The 21626-nt window shown below is 36.8% G+C and overlaps 4 protein-coding genes across 4 annotated transcripts; 1 reads left to right on the top strand and 3 right to left on the bottom strand.

The window, feature by feature from the left end:
* Positions 1-2397: 2397 nt before the first annotated feature.
* On the bottom strand, positions 2398-3810 carry LOC131002357 (F-box protein CPR1-like). The gene has a single exon (XM_057928853.1). It carries the CDS (start codon positions 3739-3741, stop codon positions 2629-2631), a length of 1113 nt encoding a protein of 370 aa, XP_057784836.1. The 5' UTR covers positions 3742-3810; the 3' UTR covers positions 2398-2628.
* Positions 3811-4070: 260 nt separating this feature from the next.
* On the top strand, positions 4071-7381 carry LOC131002356 (uncharacterized protein At4g08330, chloroplastic-like). Its single transcript, XM_057928851.1, has 2 exons — positions 4071-4192; positions 6768-7381. Exons 1-2 carry the CDS (start codon positions 4095-4097, stop codon positions 7144-7146), a joined length of 477 nt encoding a protein of 158 aa, XP_057784834.1. The 5' UTR covers positions 4071-4094; the 3' UTR covers positions 7147-7381.
* Positions 7382-7923: 542 nt separating this feature from the next.
* Positions 7924-10920, bottom strand: LOC131002355 (plant UBX domain-containing protein 4-like). The gene is made up of 4 exons (XM_057928850.1): positions 10338-10920; positions 9840-10131; positions 8578-8673; positions 7924-8469 (listed from the first exon to the last, which is right to left on the bottom strand). Exons 1-4 carry the CDS (start codon positions 10832-10834, stop codon positions 8089-8091), a joined length of 1266 nt encoding a protein of 421 aa, XP_057784833.1. The 5' UTR covers positions 10835-10920; the 3' UTR covers positions 7924-8088.
* A 5774-nt stretch (positions 10921-16694) lies between these two features.
* Positions 16695-20014, bottom strand: LOC131002354 (uncharacterized). The gene is made up of 2 exons (XM_057928849.1): positions 18110-20014; positions 16695-17096 (listed from the first exon to the last, which is right to left on the bottom strand). Exon 1 carries the CDS (start codon positions 19822-19824, stop codon positions 18145-18147), a length of 1680 nt encoding a protein of 559 aa, XP_057784832.1. The 5' UTR covers positions 19825-20014; the 3' UTR covers positions 16695-17096; positions 18110-18144.
* Between the last annotated feature and the right edge of the window lie 1612 nt (positions 20015-21626).

Genomic DNA, 21626 nt, shown 5'->3' with positions numbered 1-21626 from the left:
TCATTTTGTCTAAATAAAAATTTTACAAATAAAGTTCCCAAAATTCTGATTTTGCAAAAAGAGATAGGATTTATTTTCATAAATAATAATTGCTCAATTGATTAAGTTTAATTTTATACTCCCTTCTTCCCACATTAATAACCATAAGGGCCGGACACAGATTTTAAGAAATAAATAATTTATACTAATAAAATAAGAAAAAGAGTACTTTTTTTAAGATATGTTTTTCAAAAAAGTAAGAGAGATAATTATGAGTGGAACACATTGACATATGATTTAAATAATGGGTTATATGATTGCTATGTAATAAGCTTCCAATTTAGAAAATGACCTATTAAAATGGGACGTCCAAATAAGGAAATGTGACCCGTTAGTATGCAACGGTTAGAGTAATATTGAATAATAATGTTCTGTTATTTTAGTTGGGTTTCGATTTTAATAAAAAAAAAATTGAATATATATGACAACATTCATATTTATATGCATTTAAATTTTAATTTGTATTTTTTATAGACAAATAATGTTTTAATTAAAAAAATAATTTTTTTAATCTTTCGACCAAGTCAAAGAGATTGAAAGAGGAGACTCGGTTGTTCCTATAAAGAAGAAGGAAGTGGAGATAAAGGGAGAGAAAAAAGAGGAGCTTGTTGGTAACTCCTAGAAACAAGGGAGAAGTGAACTTAGTGGATTAACCGCAACCATCAAACCAAAGTGAATTTAGTCCGAAAGCCATCAACACAGACACACAGTATTAGATTCTCAAATATTAAACTCCTAAAATTCCTTCAACAAAAGAAATTCAATTATTCGTCAGCGTGCCTGCTTCTCACAAACCATCAACAAGTTCAATCAATTTTTTTTGTTTTTTTTTTCAAATGCATACAAAACTCCCTGCCATATCTATAATTAATTTAACATCCTTGCACCCCCTGTTTTTTTTTCTTTTCCGAAAAGCTCTGCCCACTAATCCTCTTGCCTAATACTAATACCCATTCAACAATATACCAACTCATACGAATCAACCACAATAGAAGAATCGAGCAACGGGATTTGCAGCAAGCCAGGTAAACTACTGATCTGCAAACAAAAAGAAATTTTGGCAAGTAACCCTGACCTCAATTGCTTCAATTCCTTTCTCTTATTTCTTGTTCTCCACACTGCAAATAACCCAAATCCATCTCTCCTTCTTCTTCTTCCACTTGGTTTCGCACGATGTCGACTGCTAAACGCAACACCTTTTTTTTTTTATAAAAAATTGGTATTCAAAGAGAGTTTTTGTCAATGAAAGCACCAATTGATACGATTATATCAATGGTAGAGCTTTTCGAGCAAGCTCAAACTCCAGAAATTAAGAAAGAAGTGAGAGATTTGATAAAAATCAACCAAAATATTAATTTCTTGCTGAGCAAACTTAGAGATTACATATTTATATATGCTAATAAAAACCTAATGGACTAATGGGTTGGAGCATAATTGGGTCAATTTAGAGATTGGGTTGGGCGTATCACATAACATAATTCTTTAATCTATACACATCCTATCCTCTATTCTTGTTTATTTGTCCAATCAGGGGCGGAGCCAGGGGGGGCTAGGGGGAGCTAGAGCCCCCCCCCCAAATTTTGAAAAAAAAAAAAAATTTTATAATATGTTTAAAAATGTTGTTATTATTGTTATTATATTTGTATTTTAGTAAAAAAATGTCTAAAATGTATTGAATGCCCCAAAAAAAAATTTAGTAAATGTTGAACTATATTATCTATGAAAATGTTATTATTATTATTATATTTGTATTTTAGTAAAAAATGCCTAAATGTATTGAATGCCCCAAAAAAAAAAATTTAGTAAATGTTTTGAACTATATTATCTATGAAAATGTTGTTATTATTATTATTATTATATTTGTATTTTAGTAAAAAAATGTCTAAAATGTATTGAATGCCCCCAAAAAAAAATTTAGTAAATGTTTTGAACTATATTATCTATGAAAATGTTGTTATTATTATTATTATATTTGAATTTTAGTAAAAAAATGTCTAAAATGTATTGAATGCCCCCAAAAAAATTTTTAGTAAATGTTTTGAACTATATTATCTATGAAAATGTTGTTATTATTATTATTATATTTGAATTTTAGTTAAAAAATGTCTAAAATGTATTGAATGCCCCCAAAAAATATTTTAGTAAATGTTTTGAACTATATTATCTATGAAAATGTTGTTATTATTATTATTATATTTGTATTTTAGTAAAAAATGTCTAAAATGTATTGAATGCCCCCAAAAAATATTTTTCCCCGTAACAGTTCAGCCCCCCCCCCCCCAAAATAATCCTGGCTCCGCCACTGTGTCCAATCATGCAATTATTTCATATTGCCAGATATCACTTCATAAATCCATATATAACAAACAACAATCTCATCATCACATGATTCATCACAAAAAAAACACAGGCAATAATCCTTCAAACTATACAAGCAGAAGCAGCATCATTGCCACTAAGAAATGTACCAAAGGAACCATAATATATATAGGATAGTTTCCTTGATCTAAATGATATGCTTCATCACTAACTCAATCTTCAAACATATACATTTAGTTGATGGTAGCATTATGAGAATGAAGCAAACAATCAGAATGAGATTACATTCTCCACACCTAAACCTAAAGTTTTGAGTGAAACAAGGGTGGGAGTGAAAAGCCCATACTTGACATCGTCAGAGGTCTGCCCTGCACCAAACAAATCAATACTTTGCATAGTTTTAGTCTTCTTAGAGTAGTAGAAAAGGCACCCAGAAACGTCTATCTCCACTAACATCAATAGGTCGCCATTTTCGAAAACTTTGATGGGATCAACACTCTGCGTCTCATCATCAAGGGGGATCACATATTCCTTGCTCCAAGATTCGTCCACTCCATATTCCTTCATAATCCATATACTAACCTCACATCGCCAACCATCATCTTCATCTTCATATTCGGATGTTACCTTGCAAAACCATAGGCAACCGCTCAAAGCAGACAAGGTCGTTGTTCTTCTCAAGAATCCTTGAGCAAGATAGGGAGGAGCTTTAAAGAAGCTAAAACATTCCGTTTCAAGATCAAAGCAAGAAATCCATGACGCTTCTCCATTCATGTATACTATCCAATGGAAATTTCCATTAACAAATGCACCTTCACCATACTGGTGCACACACGGGTTACCTTCAAGGCGTCGCCAAGACCCTGTTCCAAGAGTGTATACATGACAATCCAATTTATCATCATAGCCATAGGGCTTACTACTAATACTGACCGCCTTGTATCGGCCACTGATTTTGCTTGCCCCAAATCCAAAACCATATACTCTTGAAGAAGGCAGATCCAGCTTAATAACTTCACGAGTGATCGGATTACATACACAAATCATATTAAAACGCACCCTTACTACAATCAAACCATTAACAGAACTGCTTAGTTTTGCTTGGCGGTAAGGGAAATCATACTTGATGAGTGGATCGTGGCTCTCGAGGTTCAGATCGAGCTCGCCTTCGAATTCCAAAACTTTCAACTGATTTGAATCGTCCACAACAACTAGGGCGGGGGCGGATCTGGCAAAATGAGACTTGACAAAAGCATCAGACTCCAGCAGATGGAGCCATCGCTTGCAAACACATTTGCTTATTAGAATGCTTACAACAGGTAGCCTTAAGAAGATCTCGGTGATGATTTCTGGTGGTAGATTTTTGAAGAAATCTGACTTCATTTTGAAAAAATCATGAACTAATTGGGTTAGGGTTTAGAAAGAGAAGAGGGAGAAGAGAAGGCGCATTTAGGGGTTTAGAAAAGACGGATGTTTTTATACATAGAATTGGGTTAATATTGGACCCGGATCCGGGTCGGATCCGGATATGGAGGATCCGAGCTCATATATGAGCTCCGAGTATGTGTGGAGCTTTCTGGTGCAGCTACACCAGCGCATGGAATTGTATCCCAGCTAGTTACCGTTGTCTTAGCTGTCCGCTCCCAGCTGACTGTTGTCGTTCTCTTCTTCCCACACAGATAAAGCGAACTCACACACACACACACATCCACTGCACAAAAACACAACACACAGCGATGAGCGGCGGCGGCGGCGGCGGCGGTGGTGATGAGGTCGTTCCTCCACTGTCATCACCTGATTCCTACTCCATTACTAGAGCTCATGTATCTTACAGGTTTTGTTCCACACTCTTCTCCCCTTGATTGTGTGTGTTATTGTGTGTTTCCATTTCCATTTCTTTTTCATATTAGTGTGTGTGATAGAATGAGATGGACTAAAATGAAAATTTATTACTTGGTCGGATGAATTCATGATTCTGATCAATTCGAATCTCGTAAGGAGCAAAAAATTTCAATTTTTGGGATCGTAGTTTGTACTTTTAAAAGGGGTTCGTGTAGAACAGAAATCATTGGTGACTTTTAAATCTTTAGGATATAGTCGATCTATCACTTTGCTGAATAAATTCGTGATTCCATAAGTGGCGGAAGATTTAATTTTTTGAATTTATTATTTTTTCACAGCGAATTCATAATGCATGGATTTATTTATACGATAAATGTCGTTTGCATAATAACAATTCCTTATATTTATACACGATTTCTTTAGTTTTACATGAATATTGAGCTGATCATTTCCCTGTTTTCTAATACTTTTTCACACTTTGCTTCCTTCAAATCTCGGTTTCAAGAAGAAAATTTGTAGATTTTGTGCTTTAATATTTGTAAAACTAGCTAGCAAGAAAATTTGTAGATTTTGTCAATTTGTTTCGATTTTTCAATTTCAAATCCAGTCAGTCAAATGATGGGCTTGGTTTTTTACCCCTCTTTCCTTTATGTGGATGAAAAATGGGATTGGTTTTACGGTTTTACCCTTCTTTCCTTTATGTGGATTGAAAAATGAAGGTAAAAATAAGTTGTTGAAAGTAATGTTCAAGTTTTGAAGAGATTAACAAATTTGGTGACCAAGAATCACTATTTTGAGTTTGTGATGGAATGGAATTGACAACATTATCTATGTTTCTTGTCACATATGTAACATAAATTAGTTTCTTGAAAGCCGGTCTTAAAGCTTTTAACATGTTGATAAATGGTCTTAAATTAGTTTCTTGAAAAACATACATTATGTTTTTCTTATTGGGGTGAATCATAATTTGTGTCTTTAATTCCGGTATTTTCCAAAAAAATGTCTCAAATCTTTGTTTTTGGTTAGAAAACTCAATTTTCAGGTTTTTCAAAAAAATATTCCCTAACTTCGGTTTTCTATTAAAAAAAAAAGTTAATTCGACGACAGAATGATGAGTCACCTCATTGGATTTATTTTTTCCACCTCATCTAATAGAACAACGTCATTTGACCTAGGAATGTAGTAAGGTGACTCGTCACTTCATGATCGAATTTTATACTATATTGAAACAGTTCCTGAAACAGGCTGAAAGTTGGAAGTTTTTAAATAGAATACAAAAGTTTTGGGATATTTTCTATAGAAAACTAAAATTGAGGGTTATTGAATAGAAAATGATAGCTGAGTACAGGGGCGGAGCTAGGGGTGGGGCAGGGGGGTCACTGGGCCCCCCTGGGATTTTCAAAAATACTAGGATATTTTCGTAATTTTATATTAAAAATAAAAAATATATAATTTTATCAACATCATTATCTTATTGAGCTATTTTATAATGTAATTGATATGCAAGCTTTCGAGTTAAGATGTTTAGAATAAGTAAACATATAATTAATTTATACATATCATGTTTGGATTGGATTCTAGAGATTTATTTTTTGAATTTTATATTGAAAGTTACTTTGCCTTACAAAGTTTCATGGGATTTTGAAAAATAAAATCACGGACTATTTTGAATTTGTAATTTTAACGTCTTTTAAGTTTGGCGAATTAAATCATTATTTTTTCAAATTTTGCAATTTCGTCCCCCAATTTTTTTCCGATCGCTAGAGCGTCGAATTGGAGCTTACGTGGATTAGTAAAGACGACGGCATTTTTGTGAGGCCTAAACGACATCGATCGTTTCGTACCATTTCAATTAATTTTTTTTCCAAATTAGAAAGAGATTGTATCCTGTATTTGCACTCTATATACTATTCAATATTTAGTAATTATTATTGCAAAATACATCGTAAAATGAATATGAGCTTGAAAATCTGTTAAAATGTGTTTTTGTAATTTAAATAATATTATAATTGTGTTATTGATTCATTTTTTTTAATTTAATTTAATTTAATTTATTTATTTTTTTAAATTTAATTATTAATTTTCTTTTAAAAATTTTTTTGGACCCCCCTGAATCGAAAGTCTAGCTTCGCCCCTGGCTGAGTATAACTATTTCTTTCGTGCCTATATTAAAGGCTCAATGGCAGTTACAGAATGTATGATTTGAGCTAAAATCTTATTTTTGTGTGTAGTTGTAGGTTTTTGAATAAAAAATAAAAATGGGGAACACAAAATATGATTAATTCTTTTCAATTTGTACGACTATTCCTTTCGAACCTATTAAAGTTGAATGGCAGTTGCAGAATGTAGGAGCAAAATTTTACTCTTTCCGTTCACTAATAATTCGTCATTTTTTTTTTTCGTTCTGTCCATAAAAGAATTGTCACTTTTATCTATAATAGTAGAGCCCACACAACTTTATTTACATTTTATTTAAATTCATATCAACCACAATGTGATAATTTTTTGAACGTGAGAAGTATTTCTTTGTGTAATTTTGTTTACGTTCCTATATATAATTGTGGCAGTTGTGGGTCTTGTGGGTACGAATTGAACCTGAACTCTTGCAACCGCAACATATCAACGATCGATGCAGAATACGGGAAGTCGATGAAACGAGGGGTCATATCGTTTTTCTCGGTTGATGAGAGTAGGTTTACGCAGATAAACAAGCTCCGTTGGCTACCGTACTTGCCTTCGTGGAGGCTGTTTCGACGACGAACCAAGCTACTATGCCGGAGTTGCGGGACCTACATCGGCACCGCGTCGAACGTGGAGGATGGCAGCATTTCTTCCTCTACATTTCAAGTAGTCAATAAAAACTCAACAACCACTTGGGATGGGATTTCTGCTGCTAGATTGTATGAGATCAAGATACGTTCTTTGAGACCGATGTATTTTGAGTGATGCTGCTGCAGATTGACAATATTTGATATCAAAATTTGAAGAATTAATCCAACAACAAGTATATGATGAATAATTGGAATAATCGATGTTTAAATTATTTTTAAGTTTTTCCTTCTAGAGTAATGTTTCACTCATCGACATATGTATTTTTCTTTGATTTTCTAGGTTTATAAACTTATTTTCATATCTTTGTTTTTCTAATGATTATAGAATATTATTTTATATTGAGGATTTTTTTTAAAATGTTGACAGCTTTTTAACAAAAGTTATGCTAGACATTAAATAATGCACTAAGCTGACTAAGCGGATATTTACACTGCATGATTGATAAAATAGATGATTGAGTATTTTTATTTTCAAAAATAAGATTATTCCAATCCCACCATTTTGATGGGATGAGAATCAAACTAAACTAACTTAAATGATAAAAACAATCAAAAGTCTTGGAATATCCCAAAGTTTTAATCCAACGAAACAAACAAATGATTAGTCTTGCTATTTTTATCTATCAAGACTAATCATTCAAATTAAACACCCCCTAATTATATATTTTACACTAATCAAAACCAACCAAAGTCAATAACATCATAGGGTAAAATAGATTATTCACTTAAACTTGGTCATAAAATACTTAAATTTATAAAATAGGATATTTTTCACATGTAACGAATAGCCATTTTTGTTTAAGGTTCCGAAACTTGTGTTTTTCCCAATCAATAAGCAAATATCCATGGTGTCTAAATTTCTTCAGTGCCACAAAAATTAAAATAAAACTGATAAAACTGAAATCAATGGGAATATATAAATGGCTAATCAAGAAGTAGAGAGTAATTAGTTTTCAACAGAAATATAAGAAGACATCATCAGTTTCCCAAAGCATAATAGTCACTGCAATAATGTAAGACTAGTAGATGATAAATCTGCCAAGTGTTTATACCGTGGCTATAGTTTCTGGATCACGACCGAATTCGCGATTCCAGCATCGGCTATCGTCTGGTCCAGATCGGTGAGCTGTTTGGGAGGGAAACCCATGGACTGCAGCTGGTAAGTTCTTGGTCCATCAGGTCGGGATGCATCAATGAAGCCTCGGATATCTCTGATAGTGTGGTGGTTGTTGAAGCGTGAAACCATGCGCGTGCCATCTGCCAACCTCAGCTGGATGGACGTGGAAGGCTGCGCCTGATCAACAACCAGACCGGGGGATGGCGTGGGAGCAGCAGTCAGCACAGTGTGAACGCTGCTCGCCTCCATTGGCGCTGCGTCACTGGTACTACCTAGAGTCCTCCCAACGCCTCGGAAGGGAAGACTCTTTTTCGCTGGTTCCTGTATATTTACAAAAGCATGAGCAACTAAGACGACGAAAGACTGTTGCATTGAAGCAGTTGCCGGTGAAATAAAACTGATATTGAATCGTTAGAAGTGAGCATAAACCTTGTAGTCTTCCTCCTTCCTTGTGAGATTAACATGAACAGCAGTCCTCTTATCTGCCGGTGCAAGCTCCCTCGGGCACTCGGACTTTGCAATGCTCTGCATCATGATATATATTCACAAATACCACCATGGTTTCGTTAGGAAGCTTATAAACAAAAGCGTCAATTAGCAAAACTCTAGAGAAATGTTTCTACACAAACACTCTACACAAGGAATCCCGAGCCTAACGTATAGGAGAGTACAAGATACCTAAGTATAACTGATGAATATCAAAAGAAACAATCCTCAAGATATGACATCTCACAATCAAGTAAACAAGATTACCAAACTTTTGAGCTGGATGGAAAGGCAATAGCTATCAGAGGGGGAAAAAAAACAGAAAATCGAGTTTCTTGGAAAGCTAAAAACAGAGTGTGATCCTATCAAGATTAATCTACTTGGGGCTGTGAGCAATCTACAAAACTAATTCTTAACAACACAAACACTCTACACAAGGAATCCCGAGCCTAATGTCTAGGAGAATACAAGACACCTAGGTATAACTGATGAACATCAAAAGAAACAATCCTCAAGATATGACATCTTTCAATCAAGAAACACGAATGCCAAACTTTTGAGCTGGATGGAAAGGCTACCGAAGAAAAAATAAACAGAAAATCGAATGTCTTTGGAAGAAACAGAGTGTGATAATATCAAGATTAATCTACTTGGGGCTGTGAGCAATCCACAAAACTAATTCTTAACAACAAACACACTCTACACAAGGTATCCCGAGCCTATCGTCCGGGAGAATACAGTCAAGAGAAACAATCCTCAAGATATGGCATCTGTCAATCAAGAAAATACGAATTCCAAACTTTTAAGCTGGATCGAAAGGCAGCAGCTTTCATCAAAAAAATAAACAGAAAATAGAATTTCTTTGGAAGCTACCTAGAAACAGAGTGTGATCATATCAAGATTAATCTACATGGGGCTGTGAGCAATCTACAAAACTAATTCTTAACAACACAAACACTCTACACAAGGTATCCCGAGCTAGGAGAATACAATCAGAGAAATAATACTCAAGATATGGCATCTCTCAATCAAGAAAATACGAATTCCAAACTTTTAAGCTGGATGGAAAGGCAGTAGCTTTCATAGAAAAAATAAACAAAAAATCGAATTTCTTTGGATGCTAGCTAGAAACAGAGTGTGATGGGGCAGTGAGCAATCTACAAAGCAAATTCTTAATCAAACGAACAAAAACTGCAAGAATGTACCTCCAAGAAGGAGGCGTTTGCAGGGTCATCAAGCCTCCTCAGAGGCCCATCATCAATTGTGAATCCATTTCTCCAAAAAGTAATGTTGTGGGTGACAATTTGAGGCAGCTCCGGCTCCGGGGTAGCAGACGACACCTCCCCGGAGAGTAGCCTTCCCGTTCCAGCAAAGCTTCTCGAGCTCGAGGAAGGCAAGAGATGTTCAGCTGCTGCTTCTACGCCTCCTGATTGTCTTGCTTGATTGAATATGGCGTCCACATCATTCGCCCTTGGTGGACCACGAACAAGCATTCCACTATCGCATAAAATAGCATTAGCTCAATCGAATTGAAGCATAAACACCAGTTTCTTCATTGCATAACTAGCTAGGGTTTGATCAAAAATCATAGATAATAATCGAACTTAATATGCATACACACAATTTCCTCAGTACATGATGAACTAGTATTTGATCAGTAAAATTGTAAACTACATCGCAAACCCTAAAAGGAGAAACTATACCTCTTTTCTCCGCCGGTGTAGTATTCCTGAGGATCAAAATCAGGATCACTATCAGATTCCTCATTATTAGGGTTCTTATTCAGATCGGCGAGAGTCCTAATTCCACCGCCACCGCCTCCACGTCTCGCGCCTCCAGCAGCGGAAGCACCAGCACCAGTTTTAGCGGCGGAGCGGAGGCGATAGGGACGGGACGCAGGCGGCGGCGACGGGGATCGCGAGCGGGAAGGAGACGGCGACAGTGACTCGGAAGGCGAATAGTGAGTATTCGACTGAACCGCCGGGGAGGCCGGACCGGCTGCGGCGGGCTCGATGGGGTTAGCGTCGTCTAGGAAGGTGGAGACCGCGGCGTCCACATCGAAATTGTGCGACTCCAGGAAAAATAGGGCTTCAGATTTGGAAGGGCAAGCGGTGATCTCGCAGAAGGTGTTAATCAAGGCAATATGAGGGTGGCCGTCGAGGGTGGCGTCTCCGGCGAATTCCGATGACTGATTCGCCATTGTTGGAGTGTTTTCTCTCGGCTCGAATGATTCTTTTCTTGTTGAGAAATTATTGTATTGTTGGATTTAATATAAAATACATAAATATAGATATTTACTTAAAGAGTCCTACTTATAACAAGTATCCCTACAAATTATATTTTTATTCTATTTACAACAATTTTAATAATTTTATTAAAATTCGTATTCATTCTCGACAAGACTTTTTTTCATGGAGGAACGGAATAACTTTTTACAGTGATAATATATTTTATTTAATTAATAAATTTATCATGAAAAAAATAAGAGAATAAAAATATTTAAATAAATTCTCACTTTAAAGGTTCTCCTTTTTCCTCATTTATAATTTTGTCATTTTTCATTCACTTCAAAAATAAATAATATTATCATTTATTTTTAATGTTATAATATTATCTTTCTTCTTAAAATTAAAAGAAAGAATGAGAAAGGGTGAAATGTAAATAATAATTGTTACTTTTATTGGATGTTTGATTCAATAATGAAAATAAATCACAAATAAGAAATTCTCTTTCTTTTGTTTCTTTTTTGTTGTCCAGGGCAACAAATCGGATGATTGAGTTATCCTCAATTAAGAATAATTATTAATTCATTACTTCAATTAAACAATAAGTAATGTACTTAATTAATTGAATTATTTTCCAAACTCTTAAAAAGCCCAATCAAATATGGGCTTAAATTGATTAATTTCATTGAATTCTTAATTTATTAATCAAAATGACAAAATGGATCTAGAAGTAGTGGATTGAGAGTGATGTAAAATTTGAACTAATAATCTCTTGCAAATTTTTAGTGTCTAAGCTTTGCAGCTTAAATTATGACTATTCGACCTAAAGAACGAGTGTTTGAATGAATTGAGTCCAACTAATTTTTGGAATAACAAATATTTTTGGTAGAAAGTTAAAGGGGTTATTGCCATAAAATACATCAAGTTTGCAAATTTTCTGGTTTATATCATCACTTTTTTTTTTGGCCAGAAAATACATGAATTTATAATTTGTTCTCAATTATCCCATCATTTACAATTTTGCCCAAATTAATTTGAGGTGTTAGTCGGATTGCTAACGTGGCTGCCGGAATTGCCAACGTGGCTGCCGGAATTGCCAAATCACACATACTGACATACACACCTCTCTCTCTCTCTCTCTCTCTCTCTCTCTCTCTCACAGACACACACACACACGCGCCACATACCCTCCCCTTTCCCACCCTCCTCCACCAGCAGAGCCGCCGCCGCCGCCTCCCCCCCCCAGCAGAGCCTCCTCTCCGCCGCCCTCCCCTACCAGCAGACCCTCCCCCCTTCGCTGCCCTCCTCCACCACCGCAGCAGCAGACATACACACACAGACACACGCACGCACACACTGCACACACGCGCGCAGCCCCTCCCCCTTCTTCCTTCTCCGGCGACGGTAGCGTCGCCGCCGCCGCCTTCTCATCCCTCAACCATCCCCTGTCTCTCTCTCTTTCTGACCGTCTCTCTCTCTCTCTCTCTCTCTCTCTCTCACCGTCTCCCCCACCAGCAATTTCTTCAAAAACTCAACCAAAACCACCAATTTCACCATTCTTAATTATAGATCTGCAAATTGGAAAACTTTGGGTGAAGGCGGCAGAGATCGAGAGGGGAAGTGGTGGCAGCGGGGTTGGGGAAAGGGGAAGGCTCCGCCCGCCGGCGGGGGTGGGGAAATCCAGTCTTGTTCTTCTCACTGCTAAGCTTGGAATCTGTGGATGTTGTCTCGCCGTGAATTGAAGGAGAAAGGGCGTTTGGACGCGACGCCGGGCAGGAGAAGATGGTGACGGGCGGCCAAGATCGCCGACGCGGTAGCGGTTGGGCGCGGTGAGGAGAGTGACAGAGGGTGGCGAGAAATGAGGGAAGGGTGATAGGTCGAAGGGGGAAGAGAGAGGAGGCAGAGCCGCCGGCTCCGCCAACGATGCTGTCGTCCGGTGGCGGCGGCAGGAGGAGGACCGATGGAGAGAGAAGGTGGGGAGGGAAGGGCAGCTGCTGCGTGAGGGGGATTTTGGGGAGGGGAGGGGAGGGGAGGGGACGGTGGGTGGGTGGGTGAGGTGGCAACACATCATCATTTTCAAATAAATTAAATGCCACGTCATTGCCACGTAAATGACACATAAGTTTCGATTTCGCCGGAGATACTCACCATGGGATTTTTATCAATAAATCATAAATTCATGTATTTTTTGGCTAAAAAAAAAGGTCATGATATAAACCAGAAAATTTGCAAACTTCATGTATTTTATGGCAATAACCCCAAAGTTAAATATTGTGCAAAACTAACAAAAGAAAATAAATTTAGAATATTCTTGCGTAGTTAAGCGTATTCTTGTCTGTTGCCACTATAACACATACTATAAATAAACTAGTTGTGTTTGATTGTTTCTACATAATAATATACATGATTATACTTATTTAATTAAAAATGGTAAATTCTTATCTAATTAAAATTTCGATCAAAATATTTAGATATTTTTATCTTTCAAAATTAATATTAATCCAGAGTTTTTAAAACTTTTTATTTGCTTTCTATAATTCGTATTTCATAATATATTGTTTGGAGAGTCTATCTATTGGTTAATTCAACATAAACTTTAGTCCACTTCAAAATTTATTCCAAATTTCAATTTTGCTCAAATCAAAACCGACATGATGAAATTAAAACTAACATTTATATTATATACAAAGATTTCATTGAAATATACACAATACTAATATAAGTTAATATAGTATATCAATTTATAATATTTTATATTTAATGAATATATAATTTAATTTTAAAATTTTGTATTTCTATAAAACAAATATAACCTGCCAACAATTATCATAAAATAGATAAGCAATTATTATGGCACTTAATTAATTTTTACGCATTAAATGGAGAAATTAACTGAGAAAATTATGCCAACAACCAATTAAACTTTCCAACTAAAATAATACTCCTAAGTTTTTTTGGCCAAAAGAAATGTAGGAATTACGGTTACAGTTTAAATGAGAACAATTTTGTTATCATTCTACTTTTATACAAATAAAATTGAATTCCAAATTCAACATATAATGAAAAAAATTAATATTATATTTGCAGATTTATAATTATGAGCATCCGCAATGAGTTTCCTTAATAGCCTACTTGATAGTGGTTGTGTTATTGAGTAGGTAGTGCTGCATTGGGGTTCCTTGATAGCCTACTTGATAATATTAGTTTTGATTTTATGTTTTTCATTTAAATTTTATTGCATAATTTAAATAACATATTTTTGTAATAGTCAAAAGTGCGCAAATCGAGGAGGTGCAGTCAAAATTCGAATAAAATTCGAATTTTCCAATTTTTCCTTTTTTTTTTATTAGGGCGCGTGCATTGCACGCGCCATCCCTTCCCCCCCTTCGAGCATACTCGAAGACTCGAGTATGCCTCGAGTATCTCCCCCCCCGCAACGCCCTTCTCGAGTCCATCCCTCTCCTCGAGTACCCCCGTTGTGGGTGCTCTTATAATGTATACAACTATACATATAGAAGGAAATTAACATAATTACCCAAATTATATTAAAATTAGATACACATAATTTGACTAATTTATTTTAATATACACCTCATGTATATATTATAATTAAAAGGGTTAATAATGTTTTATGTCCCAAACTTTCAGCGTTTTCCAAAAAATGCCCCGAACTTTTATTTTCCCTAAAAAACCCCAAACTTTCAGTTTTTTCCATAAAATGTCCCGCTATACAAAATTCGGCGATAAAAAGAAGAATTATCTCGCCGAAAGAATTATTTTGGGGAACGTCTTTATTAGAAAACCATATTAAGAACCACCATTGTTGGAAAACGCTGAAAGTTCGAGATTTTTTTATCATCTTTCCATCATCGATTTTGTATAGCGGGACATTTTATGGAAAAAACTAAAAGTTCAGTCTTTTAGGAGAAAATGAAAGTTCGGAACATTTTATAGAAAACACTGAAAGTTCGGGACATAAAACACTATTAACCCTAATTAAAATATATACCATCATAAGATGCATGCTAATTTTATATTTAAATTAATTACTTTTAAATAAAGAAATAGTATATAGTAGATGTTTACATAAACTATCAAGATTTTACAAGAAAAATTATTGAGACATTTAATTAAGTTGGTTAATTAATTATATATATATATATATATATATATATTATAATTACTAATAAAATTAATTATTATTAATGATGATATGGTAAAGTTTTAGTCATCAATTTTTTAATAATTGATTTAACTTATATAGGTATAGATGCGCATAAACCGCGAAAATATTTGCTCCAAACATTATTTCATACAATCAGAACCGATCACCTATCCACCGTGGGCAAGAATAACGTGCCCACCACTGATGTGACAATTGTAATTAGAGTAAGATAATTTTAATTAGAGTAAGATTTATTGATTCTCCTTCCTAATTAACATTGCCATATCAGTGGTGGGCACGTTATTCTTGCCCACGATGGGTAGGTGATCGGTTCTGTTCATACAATATAGTACTATATCGCTTATACTTGTAAAATAAATAAATAATAAAACAAATTGTTTGTTCAACTCAATTACAATCACATATTGTAATAGACTGTGCTATCACTTGTAATGTACTGTAATTTTTATACAAGGGAATGATATTGAATGCTGATAGATATTAAAGAAGAGAGGAGAAGGAGAGAGGTGAAACAGGTGATAGGAGATAATTCATTTCTTAGGGTTTCTCAACCCATGCACGTACAATATATAGGCTTCCCACACTAAAGAAAAGTGGGCCCAATATTAAAGCAACTAACAAAACAATTACACCAATTAAAATAAAAGATAAAAGGATAGCACCAAGGAAATGGGCCTCCTCAGCCACATTCTGCTTTTGGGCCGTCACCCTCTTTGTCTAGACCTATCATGCGATCAACTCCATTCCCACCAACAATTGAACTTTCCTCCTCCTTTCCCACATTCCCAGCCTCCTTCATCGCCGTACCCAATCCCACTATCATCAAATCATTTCCGGCGACTGCCTCTACTTCCCATCCTGCTTCTTCTACTTCTTTACCCTCTAAATTAATTAGGTTCATGACACATATAAACATATACTCACTCCGTCTCTTAAAAACATGTGGCCGCTTGAATGGCACAAATTTTAAGTAATAGTATTAAATAAAAATACTCTCTCCGTCCCGTAAAGCTTGAATAATTAATAAATGATGTATGAGATGTGTTTTTTGTAAATATTATATGTAAATGGGGTAAAAATATAAAGATATATGTCCTACATTTATTATGGACGAACGGAAATATCAAAAAGACCACACTTATCGTGAACGGAAAGAATAATAATTTGTGTGTTAAGTATGATAATTGAAAAAGTGAAAAGGTGAATAAAGAGAAAAACTCTTGCTATATAAAAAAAATACTAAGACTTAACGGAACAACTCCGAAAAAAAATATTGTTCAAATTTTTTTTTTTTTTTTGATAAAATATTGTTCAAACTTTAAGAGACGGGGGGGAGTATATCATGAGCGAAAAAGAAATTCACTTTACTGAGCAAATATATCAAAAGAATATATTCTCAATAAACAAGGTGAAGTATTTATTAAGATTCATTTATTCCTTCAATAACAAATAAAAAAAAGAAGTGAAGTCTACCTTTCCCCTACATCTACGCCGCAGCTTCCTCCCCGCGTGATGAATTTAATACCCACATCCCAATAAAAGAAGAAAAAATCCGACATCTCATATTTTATTTTATCAATAATGCATAGTTTGGGTCCTTTGGGATCATCACATACAAGTGAGACACAATGACATACGAGATCAATATATGAAATTAAATGAAATACAAGATTAAATACACGTGAAAAAAGAAATGTACATTAACAAACGAAGTAACAAAGGAATTACAGAGCTGAAAAGTGAAAACAATTGAAAACAACACACTCTGCTTCACTCGAATACACATCAAATAAATAAAATGATATTTTAGGGAGTAAAAGGGAAAAAAAAAATCAAAACAAGGATACTCCTAATAACCGCATCCATGCCATAGTCAAATAAAATTAGAAACAACCCCCTTCTTCATTTTTTTTTCTTTTTTTTTCCTTCCAAATTTTCAATTTCTTCCATATATTACAGTATACAACTACCATCAGTTAAGCTTTGAGGCGTACCGCGATTTCAGTTTGTTGCAGAAGGAGGCCTTCTTCGACTCCGACTCCATCATCAATCTGCAGGAATGAAGAAACAGAAGCAAAAGCAGCAATGAATCACAGTGATGAGAGTGTTGCAAAAATGGGCTTTTAATCATAGCATTTATATGATGAGGGAGATCAAATGTGTGACACTTTTAGTGTAGTATGTCTAGAAATGAGAAGCATCCAACATGACCACCACCACCACCACCACGTCTCAATCATTGTTCGTCGTCTAGAAATCGAGCAAAATCACTACAAACAGTTGGGGATTTGGTTGATCAAGAGGGCCCTCAGCATGGCATTGATACCACATTTTTGGCTGGCCCAATTTACATGTATCATGTGAACTTACTCCTTTTACTTTCCATGGATTCAATGCTTATGATGACCAACCACTTTCTTGACAGTTTTAAATGAAGCAATACCCAGCATCTATTCTAGGATGTAAACTAAATTAATTAATACTACAACACAGGGAAAAAAACAGTGACATCTACTAAATTCTTGAGTTTGAAAATGTCCAAGAAATGGATAATGGGGGAATCCTATGTCAACCTCAGATTAATTTATCACAAGGATCACAGTTCAAGATCTTGTTTTTGCTTCAATCTAATACTTTCCCAATTCTTTATTCAAGTTGGATCTTAATTCTTTGATCATTCCAAATTTCCAATCTACCTACCTATTTAACAATCATAAGCTACAAATTTACTAGTTACTACAAACAAACAATGAATAATACCCTTAACAAAAAAACTAAGCAAGAACATAAAAACCAATAAAAAATTACTAGATTTATGAAGAAGTATCATTAATCATTATACCTTTCAATAGCTTAGAAACGGTTACATTTCTTGATTCATTCCAATCTACCTACCTATTTTAAAAATCGTAAGCTCCAAATTTACTACAAACAATCAAATCAAGTTCACAACTCAACCAAAAATTAAGCAAGAACATAACACACAAAAAGACCAACCAAAAATTACTCAAAACAAAAACAAGATTCATGAAGAAGCATCATTAACCATTAATAAAAATTATACCTTTCAATGGATTAAAAACGGTTAGATTTCTTGATTCATTCCCGCCACGCCCTAGTCAGAATGCTGGTTAGCCTATTCGCAGAGAGTCTCTGCAGAGCCTTCTTTGCCCCGGGCACGTCCAGCTCCGCCAGCCTCTGCACGTGCCCGTGAGCACCCGCAGCCACGAGCCTCCTCCGGCACCCCTGGCTTCCCCCAGCCATGAGCGCCGCCACTACCGCCACGGGGAATTTCTTGGAAACCACCTCATTTTTGGGATCCAACATCTGCACCAACCTCATCAAGCTCTTCTCATCCCTCACAAACTCCTTCTTGTTCGAATTCACCGTCAGCAACGATAGCAGCGCCTTCGCCCCAACCTCCTGCATCCCGTCAGGCTTCAAGGACTCCATCAATTTCACCAGAGATCCCATACATCCGGCGATTGCCCTCTTGTTGCCGTCGCTGATCGCCAAATTCGCGAGCAACGAGGCGGAGATGTGCTGCAGCATCACATTGCCGTGCTTCACGAGCTCCGCAATCTGTAGAATGAACGCCGTCGATCCAGATAGCATTCTGTAGCCGGAATCCGAGGCGGATAACGAGTAAATTGCGCGTAAAACGTGCTCCATTGTTTCAGAGCTCGAGCAATCGCAGAATAACTGCAGCAGCCTCTGCAATCCTTTCTCCTGCAACAAAAGCCCTCGGAATTTCTCATCCGTTGACGCGAGAATCGATATGCAATTAGCAACTTTCCCCTGCGTCGATGGAGTGCCGGAAACGAGCAATTGCATTAGAATAGGGATTGCGCCTTCTTCTGCTAGGGCAATGCGGATATCTTCAACGCAGGAAACATTCCTAATTGCGCCGGCTGCGTGTGATTGAGCTGTGACGGAGCCAGATTTGCACAATTCGATGAGAATCGCAACGCCGCCGTAGGCGGAAACCGCCCACGCGTTGTCGGGGTCATCGGTGATGAATTCGACCGCCATGGCCGCGCTTTCCTTCATCGGCATTGTGCCGCACTCAATTAATCGGAGCAGAGGGCCCAAAGCCCCTTCCTCGAACACGCACTTCCGCGGCGAATCGCCGGCGGAGACAATCAGCGAGACGGCGACAACGGCGAGCTCTCGAATCGAGAAATGAGCGTTCGGGTCGAGGAGAGAGACCAGGCAGCTCATGTTCCCCTCCTTCGCGACGACGGCGGCGGACTTGTCGTCGTCGGAGAGGAGTTGAATCAGCGAATCGAGCGCCTTCCGCTTGAACTCGATCCCACCGATCTGGAGCCTGGTGAAGAGGTCCCTGACGAAGAAGGCGAGGTCCTCCTTGGGGGAGGCGGCGTCGGGGCGGGAGAGGACGATGGCGGTGGACTGGTGGAGGACGCCGGAGCGGAGGAGTAGCTCGAGGTCGTTAATTTGGCGGGAGAGCCACCCAGCGGCCATGTCGAGGTCGGACTGCATGAGGAGCTTCCCGCCGGAGAAGGAGGGGTCGGAGCAGCGGTGGGAGAGGGTTTCGGCGCGGCGGAGGGTGGAGAGGAGGGCGGGGAGGAGGGTGAGGAGGAGGGGGTTGTCGGACCAGTGGGGGGAGTCGGAGATCTCGGCGAGGAGGGATTTGGCGGCGGCGAGCTTGGGGCGGATGATTTGCCAGCGGGAGGCGAAGGAGGAGACCGCGAGGGCGGCGGGGAGGAGGCGGTCGAGGAGGAGGGTGATGGCGCGGAGGGTCTCGTCGGCGGGGGGCATTTGAGATTTGAGGGGTTAGGGTTTTTCGCTTTTGTGGGAAAAAGGGGGGGATTTTGGCGGTGGCAGCGGCGTGGGAGGTGGCGGAGTGAGTGTGAAAAGAAGGGAATGGCGTAGAGTGGTAAAAAAGGAGGGAAGAGAATTGATTGATTGTTTCATGCCAAGTTGGCCCCACTTTCTTTAAACCCTACTCACATTAAAGCTGAGTGCCTCAGACTCTGGAAAAGTTGTTTATAATCCTCTATTTATTTAGATATTTGATCTAATTTAGATGTTGAATTGTATTTGTATTTGTTTGGATATTTGGTATAGTTTATAATACCATGATTGTTATATGATTTTCAAGTGTAATACGTGTATTTTTGTATCTCTAAAGATATATATAGTGTATGTATTGGCTTAACAGTAGAGTGATTAATGCTTAAATTTAAAAGTTTTTGGTTTGAATTTGTTTTAATATGGTCTTTAAATTTATTTATTTATTTTATAAAAGAGTAAAAATATATACATATAGAGAGGAATAAAGAATTATGTGCTACTTTCCATATGAAGTGTATGCAAATTGTCTCTTCTTCCATCAATAAGTTAAAAGGCTTTTGAGTTATTTAAAGATTAGTTGAGTATGGTTTCATTCTTTTGATAATACAATTTTGAAAATGAAAAATATGCTATTTCCCTATTGTGATTTGTGAGTATGTTTTTGTCTAATAATATGTAGTATCTCTTATTGGGCCCAGTACAATAAAAGCTTAATGAATAAACACACCAGTATCTTTATATATATATATATATATATATATATATATATGGACGGGCTACAGTAAAAACAACTCTTAAAATAAAAATTACAAATCAATAAAAATGTATGAATTTTATGTAAAACACATATGAATTCATTGTATAAATGTATGAATTGCGAAAATTAATTTTTTTGCTACCTATGGGATTCGAACGCAGGACCATGAATTCATCCAATAAGGTGATGAATCAATTGTAGATCTTGATGATCTAAGGGCTGAAAATGGTTCATATTTTATACAATAAAATGTGTTTTTATTATAGATATATATAGTATCTAAGGGCTGAAATGAGAGTATGAAGTGTCAACTTTGAATCACACATTTTATCCATATATCTCATAAAAAATATGACATGTGGTAGATAGTTTCCAAGTTCTTCCAAGACAAAATACTACTCCCTCCGTCCGTCAAGATTATGGCAATTTGCTTGGGCACGAGATTTAATAAAATTGGTGATGATTTTGATATAGTGGAGAAAGGGTCCCACCACTTTATGAGATGAGTGGTTGAGATTGAATTTTGAGTGGTTTTTTTTGTAAATAAAGAGTGTTAGTAAGGATAAAATATTAAAGAGGATGGTGGGACCATTGCCATAAAAAGAAAGTGACATAATCTTGGCGGACGCCTAATATAGTAATTGTAACATAATCTTGGCGGACGGAGGGAGTACAATGTAAAAATATACTCCCCCGTCTCATGAATCTTGACACGTATTTCTTTTTGGTCGTCCCACGAATCTTGACACGTTTCTAAATATAGTAGTATTATCTATCTCCTATTTTATCATGCACTTTATTACCTTCTCTCTCCAACTTTATCACTTTCTCTCTCCTAATTTATCACTTTTATACTTTATTACCTACACACTTAGAGCACCTCCAGCGCGCGAGGCGAAGGAGGTGTCGATCCGCGTCGCTGGAGAGGCGCCCGCGCTGGAGACCCGGCTAGATGCAAAGCCGAGGCGAGGCAGAGACCCGGGGCGAAGGCGAGAGCTGTCCGGCGCGT

Source organism: Salvia miltiorrhiza, unplaced genomic scaffold, assembly GCF_028751815.1.
Source record: "Salvia miltiorrhiza cultivar Shanhuang (shh) unplaced genomic scaffold, IMPLAD_Smil_shh fragScaff_scaffold_112_2, whole genome shotgun sequence".
In the NCBI taxonomy this organism is placed as follows: Eukaryota; Viridiplantae; Streptophyta; class Magnoliopsida; order Lamiales; family Lamiaceae; genus Salvia; species Salvia miltiorrhiza.
The sequence above is the reverse complement of the archived record's forward strand: the minus strand, read 5'-3'. Positions and strand labels throughout refer to the sequence as shown.